Source organism: Arachis hypogaea, chromosome 17, assembly GCF_003086295.3.
Source record: "Arachis hypogaea cultivar Tifrunner chromosome 17, arahy.Tifrunner.gnm2.J5K5, whole genome shotgun sequence".
NCBI lineage: Eukaryota > Viridiplantae > Streptophyta > Magnoliopsida > Fabales > Fabaceae > Arachis > Arachis hypogaea.
The window spans coordinates 22,082,288-22,090,054 of NC_092052.1; the positions used below are offsets into that span (position 1 = coordinate 22,082,288).

General features: G+C 30.3%; 1 protein-coding gene across 2 annotated transcripts; it reads left to right on the forward strand.

Annotated features, from left to right (window-relative positions):
- The first annotated feature begins 2,828 nt into the window (after positions 1 to 2,828).
- Positions 2,829 to 5,022, forward strand: LOC112762558 (UPF0481 protein At3g47200). Of its 2 annotated transcripts, XR_011875778.1 has the most exons (3): positions 2,829 to 2,921; positions 3,612 to 3,952; positions 4,246 to 5,022. XR_011875778.1 is itself a non-coding variant. In XM_029294254.2 (2 exons), the coding sequence occupies exon 2, from the start codon at positions 3,614 to 3,616 to the stop codon at positions 4,889 to 4,891; it is 1,278 nt and encodes a 425-aa protein (XP_029150087.1). In that variant the 5' UTR covers positions 2,829 to 2,921; positions 3,612 to 3,613; the 3' UTR covers positions 4,892 to 5,022. The 2 variants fall into 2 exon arrangements, 1 of the variants encoding a protein (XP_029150087.1); XM_029294254.2 differs by having other exon boundaries at positions 3,612 to 5,022.
- The last annotated feature ends 2,745 nt before the right edge of the window (positions 5,023 to 7,767 follow it).

The following is a 7,767-nucleotide window of genomic DNA, read 5'->3' on the forward strand; positions in this document are numbered from 1 at the left end:
ACCAAAATATCTTATTTGATAAGATATTGCATCTCTTAGCAAATTCATTAATCGAGACACAAGAGCCTTCTTAACTGAAGTGTGTATTTTTTCTCTCTAGAATTGATAAACAAAAATCAAAAAACAATTAAATGGGACAAACAAACAAACTTAAAATATGAATAATATAAATTTAATATTATTTAAGAAATTGGTAGAACAATCACGTCTTCATCGAGCCAAACCATCTCAATTGAGTATGATAATGGAGAATTTTCGTAGTTTGGTAGTGTCTATAACCTTATCACTTGTATACGTACACACAAATTGTTAACTGTAGGATTATTTTTGTAATTTTGTGAATACCAGCCATTGAAAAAAGTAGAAAAATCTTATATTTTGGATATATGTAAAGAAAAGAATTTATGTGTTTTAAATTATTGTACTATACATGTCTCATAACTTATACTTTTATAGTTGACCACAGCTAGAATTCTCTAAATTTAACTTTAATTTAAATTTAAATTAAATTTACAGATAAAATAAATATATAAATATATTTAAAATATAAATTCTAAGAAACACATATATCCAAAATTTTTAACATAGCGCTCAAATAAAAAGAATCAACAAAATTAAAAAAAATGCCTTTTTAACTATAATTGACGCGTATTAAACATAGTAGAGATCTTATGCGATAAAAATTATTACTTAATTTATAAATAAAATTTCTCTTAGTAAAATTTAAATAATTAAATAATATCTTTATTTAGTTTAATAAATTTAAATTAATTTTTTTGAAAATTTTAATTTATGAACAAATAATTTAAAATAAAAAATTAATAACTTAAGTAAATAATAATTTATGATTTAAAAGCTAAGAGTAATCTCTAAATAACTTAAAATTTAAAAAATAACAACCTATACAAATAATTTAAAATTTAAAAAATAACTACCTAAGCAAAACAACTTAAAATTTAAAAAATAACAACTTAAGTAAAACAACCTAAGCAAATAATTTAAAATTAAAAAGTAACAACTTAAACAAATAATAATTTATAATTTATAAATATAATTCTAAAAATTTCTAGTGACGACACCTAAGCAAATAAATTTCTAAACTCAACATATAAACGCCACGTTAAAATAAGAGCTCCCCATTTATATTACTATAAAGATAAACAGTACTACACAAATTACCTAAATAAAAAAATCAACTTATTTATTCCAAAAATATAACCATTTCAAACTCTAATTTACCAAAACATTTCACTCCAATACCCTCTTCTTTCCCAACGAGCTGCCACCCCCACCTTCATCAATAATCATCCCATTTCACCGTCGTTGCTGGGCTTGCCACACACCGCCACCGGTGTCACTCATCCCTAGTAAAAATAACCATCTACTTAAAGACAAAAATAATCATCTGCATACCTAATGAATTGAACATTCAACATATTTTAATTATATAAAACTAAACCAATCTAATCAAAATAATCATCCACATAAGAATTAAAATAACCATCCGCATACCTGCTAAAATGACCATTCTAAACTGGCCAATGAAATAGAAGAAGAAGAAGGAGATGAATGAACACAATAACCAACAAAAAAACGAACAAAATACAAGAAGTCAGTAGAGAAAGATGTAGAGCAACGCTTTGAAATTTGCAAAGAACCTGAGAATGGATTGAAGAAGGCCATGCTCGAAGAGGCTTGGGATCAAGCAGCGAGCATACTTGCCAACTTGGTTGGTTGGCTATGGCTTTGTCTTGGCGCATTGCATTAGAATAGGCCGGTGCGTCAATAGAATCTGCTGCGGTGGTGGTTGGAATTGTTGCTGGCTGGGGGGGCTGCCAGGGCGCCGGAGGGGACACGCCGGGAAGAAGGGGAAAGGAGATCATTGGGATACGGAGAAACAAGGGGCACAATTTAAAGTGGTGGTGGTGTATGCGGGGGACCGTGGCGACGTCAGTGGGAGATAATGCGAGCGTTAAAACTTTCTGCCAGGAGGCGGTGATTGCAACGGCACAGATGAGACTGCGACGGCGAGAGAGGATACCAGAGACCGCAAGAAAACAAAGATATTATAAATAACTGTCTATAATAAAAATTACTTAAACTGTAAATCCTAATTTTTAAATTTTAAAATTTTATAATTAGATAACTAATTTAAAAATTAAATTTTAATTATAATTGACATTCCAATTTTAAATCATTGTTTACATTGTTCATTCAAATCATTGTTTTTCTTATTTTCTCTTCGATTAAATTACTCAACAACCCTTGTCATCTAAATTATCATAAGAGTATGCAGTTTATATACCTTGATTTGATTCCCATTACTTCTAAGGAGAAGGTATTGACACAAGAAACCTGGAGCACTTGAAGGCCAAGCTCCTTAAACGCTTCCAATATGAAAACCGACCCTTTTGCAATTCCTTTGAGTCAGCAACCTTATCATGGACCCCTCTTCTTGTGCTTCAACTTTAAGCTGCATACAAATACATCAATACCTTCGTTGTTTATTCGTTTAAAACTAAGAATATTCCTTTAAACATTAGTTTTAAAAACTAAAAAGACTAAAAAATTCCTTAAATTAGAGAGGTCATCAAAATTTTTTCTTTCCGCCTAATTATCTTCATATTTTGATTTAGAGAAAGAATCTAAATAGAATCTAACAGAAACCAGTATAAGAATAAAGTAAAGAGAAAAACGTAGTTAAGAATTGGTACCTAACCAAACTATATTAAATCATTAAGGAACAGATTCAATTCTTTGCTTCATTCGCATTCTTTTTTTTTCTTTTACAAATTATATATATAGTCGTCAGCTTCCTTCAATAATATAGTCATCACTAGTTTCAATAATTTTTTAAATCTTTCGGCTCTCTAGCATTATTCTACTTCTTCAATTTTTGCTTCCTTTCGTTCATTTGCCATGTATGTATGTCATTGAGCTATACCATATAATATATGGACATAAAAATAGTAGTAGCAGGCATATGTGCTTTTACATAAAAAAAAAAGTTTTTAATCAATTTTTGTTTACACATTTATTTAAATTTTTTTTATAGTATAAAAGATAAATATTTTATCTTCTCTTGCTTCCTATCAACTATTGAACAAAAATTTATTAGTTCTTTTGTCAGCAGTTAATTAACAATGCTTAAAAATATAGGCTAAAATTATATTGTTAAACTGCTAAACTAAAATAATTAAATTAATAGCTAAAAATATTGGATAAAAATAATAAATTTTATTAGTCATTCAACTTCATTCTTATTTAATTTTTATTTATAACATAGTGTGATGATGATTGCAGTAGGCAAGTCAATTAGAATAAATAAAAAAACAAATTTTACGTACATCTCAAAATTGAGTGTTATTTTAACTTGGTACAGCCCTTTGTTTTCAAATTAATATATCTGTTATTTGTTATTTAAAAAAAATTTATTAAATAAACTATTATTTTTATTTACGAAAGTTCAAAATTATAATATTTGTGGATAAATTTATATCAACGTTCTGAATATTCAGGGGTAGAAATAATAATTTATCAATTTTATTAAGCATGCATGCACATGCACATTACATTGTTTGGTAACATCAGTTTTTTTAATTTATATATAGATATGGGAAATCAGGATCAAGTTACAATAGAGCTTCAAGCATTGCTGGACAAAGAGCCTCTGATTGAAACCAAAAGCTGTAGCATCTACAAGGTGCCCGATGAAATCCGCCAATCAAATGTAGAAGCATACATTCCAATGGTGGTTTCAATTGGCCCTCTTCATCATGGAGATTCAAGGCTGCAAAAGATGGAGGACCACAAGCTCCTTTACTACAAACATTTCATTCAAAGTTCCAATGCAAGTTTATCTGAATTGGTGAGTTGCGTGCGAGAGTTGGAGCCACAAATCCGTTCATGTTATTCCGAGAAGATCGATCTCACAGCTGACGAATTCGTGAGGGTAATATTGGTAGACTCTGCTTTCATAATTGAGCTTCTCTTAACAGATGAATGGGCAAAGGATGATGTTATCTTCTTACAACCATGGCTGTTGAGTCGAATAGCATCGGATTTGATATTACTTGAGAATCAACTTCCTTTCTTTGTTTTCGAGAAGCTTCACAATTTAGCTTTTTCATCTTTTTTATTGAATAACGGTCATCATGAATTCCCTTCGTTTATGAAGCTTGCTTTTCGTTTCTTTTCATTTACTCTCAATTTCAACAAATCGCCGGAACCACCACATGATAGCAGCATATTGCACTTCACGGATCAGATTAGATACTTGTACTTGATGAAGCAACGACCTTCTAAAAGAGAACATAAACCGTTAGTTCTCGGTTACACTGCATACGAGTTAGTTGAAGCGGGAGTGAAGTTCGTAGTAAATGAATCATCATCAAGTCGTGGATGCATGCTAGACTTGGAATTTGAATATGGTACTCTTAAAATTCCACATATTGTAGTGGATGATGGGACAGAAATTTTGTTGAGGAACATTGTGGCTTTAGAACAGTGTCATTATCCTCAAGAACACTACATCATTGACTATGTTAGATTCTTTGGTCAACTCATCAACACAAACAAGGATGTTGGTGTTCTTATTAAAGCTGGAATAATTGATGACATGGTTGGTGGTAATTATGAAAGCTCAGTGGCTAAGTTATTCAGCGATGTTAGGAAGAATATTACAGTGACGAGTGCTAATGTTGATTATCTCAAACTTTGCCATGATTTGAATGCTTACTATAATCATCCATGGCACAGTAAAATGGCAACTCTGAGGCGTGATTATTTTACCACTCCATGGAAGACAGCAGCTTCCATTGCTGGAATTTTTCTGCTAATTCTCACTGTTATTCAAACTGTATGTTCTATTCTCCAAGTTTTATGTTCTTAAATAATAATGTAGACATTCACAATTCACTAAGAAGGTGCGGATTACTGCAAATGCTGCCAACAATGTTATGTTCTTTGTATGTGACTATTATTTTGAGGTTTTGAATTGATATTGTTTCTTCCATTGTTCTAATTGCATTCCATTTTGTTAATGAGATAATGTTGAGAAGATCTAGCTAGAAAACAAAACACTGGCAAAGTTGATATGTAACTGAAAAGGAAAACAATATAATATAATCAGGAGTTAACAGTAAACAGAACAAGTTAGAGCCTACTAAAGTAAAAAATCCTCTGGTCCGTGTCTTAAAGCACCATACACAGCAGGATCTGCTAAATTAGGATTGTCGGATCCACCTGCCAAAATAAAAATAGTGATTACCTTTTGGTTTGACAAAATCAAATCGAACAAAAGTGAAGCTAAACTAGTTGGACTTGGACATATATATTATATACATAGATTGTAGTTTTATAATTGAACTCCTCGTCACCTATTATTAGATTGTGTTTATCTATAAGTATCAGACATTAAGAAAAAAATACAAAGAGAAAAATTATGTTTGATAAATAATATTAGTGAGTCTCCAATTTAAATAGGGTCCATAATTTAAATTAAAAAAAAAATTAAGAACTTGTTTGTGTAAACTTTTAAAAAAAAATCTTTTTTTGAGTTATTTTTTTAAAAGATTTTATGAAAAAATAAAAATAATTTTATGTTTGGATATTTCATGCAAAAAGATTTTTTTATCTATCAATTATGTTTGGTATAACAATATAAAAGTACTTTTTTGTTTATTTATTACATGAAAAACATCTTTTTTCAAGAAAAAAATCTTTTTAAAAAAAGATATAAATTGCAACTTCTCAAAAAAGATATTTTTCTTATTTTTTCAGTTTTTTTATTTTTACTACTAGAAATTTGCTAAACACAATAAAAAATAAGAAAGATCTTTTTTCATTAAAAAAATATTTTTTTATCAAGATAATGACATCCAAACAAGTATTAAAGCCACATGAAGTAAAGAGAGAGATTCTCTAATTTTATTTAAAAAAAAAAAGAAGCAAAGAAAGATACCGAGAGAGTGAGTGAGACGGAATTGACAAAGAGAAGAGAAAAAAGAAAAAAAAGAAAAAAAAGAATAGTTTTAAGAAATTTTAGTATGTTGTTTCTGGTGTAGAGATGAATATTAGGATAAACTTGCTACTTGTATTGTCTTTTCTTTTGTCTGATTTGAGATACCTATTTATGTGAAAGGTTTATGTTGATTCCATCAATTTTAATGATGTATCTTATTGATTGTTGAGATAGTCTATTACTACTAGAATGGCTATTTGTGTACCCATTATTTTGATAGTAAAAAAATTTTATTGGACTAGATCCCGTGAATTTTTTGTCTTTCTTTTGAAAGTTTTTCTACGATAAAAATTATGGTGTTTGATTATTTAATTTCTGCCATTGTATTTGCTGCTTGGAGTATCTTTGATATTGCCTATTTAATTGTACAAATTGTAGAAAAATTATTGTGGTACTTCTTCTGTTAAACAGGTTCTTGTCTGAACTTCGATTTTTTCCAATAAAGTGGTATCAGAGTTTTGATTGTTTATTTCTATACTGATTAAATGAAGGAAATTATTCAGGGGCCAAATATGATTAAATTAAATTCCAAATATTACTCAATCTGAAAGACCCTCATGGAAGATATGTTGTATAATAAGGACTTATATGATTCTATGAAGGGAGATAAATCCAAAGGTACCAAATCCAATGCTGAATGAAAGAAGTTGAATTGGAAGGCAGTTGTTTTGATTAGGCAATGACTTGATTTTAGTGTGTATCTACATGTTAACAGCGAAACTAATGCTGAGAAGATGTGGAAGAAATTAAAAGAGCTATATGAGAGGAAGAATGTGCAAAACAAAGCATTTTTGACTCGGAAGCTAGTCAGAATGAAATATATTAATGGTAAATCAATGCCTGAGCACTTGAGTATATTTCAGGAGGCTGTGAACCAACTGACAAGCAATGTGTTTTTTTCGATTTTTAACAAATCGATGGTGGTTTGATTCTAATGGTCTGGGAGCGAAACCTACTCCTCTTTTGTGGTTACTAGTTTTATTTGCATCAAAATCTATGCCTTTGATAATAACGAAGAAGAAAGAACCAAGCTTTGCAGAAATTCAAAATGAACAATAAAACTTAAATGGCTTGAATAAAAGGGAAATCAAATTACAGAAAGGAAAAGTGTTTGGAAAAATAAATGGTAAATTAAAAGGTAAAGACTGGAAAGGGTAAAAGTTGCTGAATTTAAAGGAAAGGAAAGAACATTGCAAGGAAGATAAATTGCATGAAAAGAAAGTTGTAGGGAATTTAAATGAAAAGTAAAGACATGGAAGGAACCCTTCAAAGAAAAAGACTCTTGACTGACTCAGAAAGTTGTTGGGGATGTGAGTGAGTGTGTGTATTTTCTCTGAAAAGATTCCAACCCCTATTTTCTAAAACTTTCTAATATTTATAACCCACTTCCATAACCAACCATTAATTACACAACGCTGCCCTGTATGCGAATTCTTAGGTAACTGTTCCCGCTCTTTTGCCCATGAGCGTTACCAATAATTTCCTAACTCAAAGAAAGTCTTCAACTTCCCTGTTCGTGTAACTGTTCGATTCTCCATTCGAAAAAATTATTCGATTCTTCATTCGAGTAATTATTCGATTTGTCAAGGTGTCTAAGTCGAGTCCGTGTCCGATAACTTCCGATTAATGCTTGCACGTGCGTCTTTTCAGCCTCTACTTCGTTCCTGACCCTTCACCAGTACTTCAAATCAGTTTAATCTTTCGAAAATAATATTTCGACTAACAAATTGCCCCCTAGGATTAAT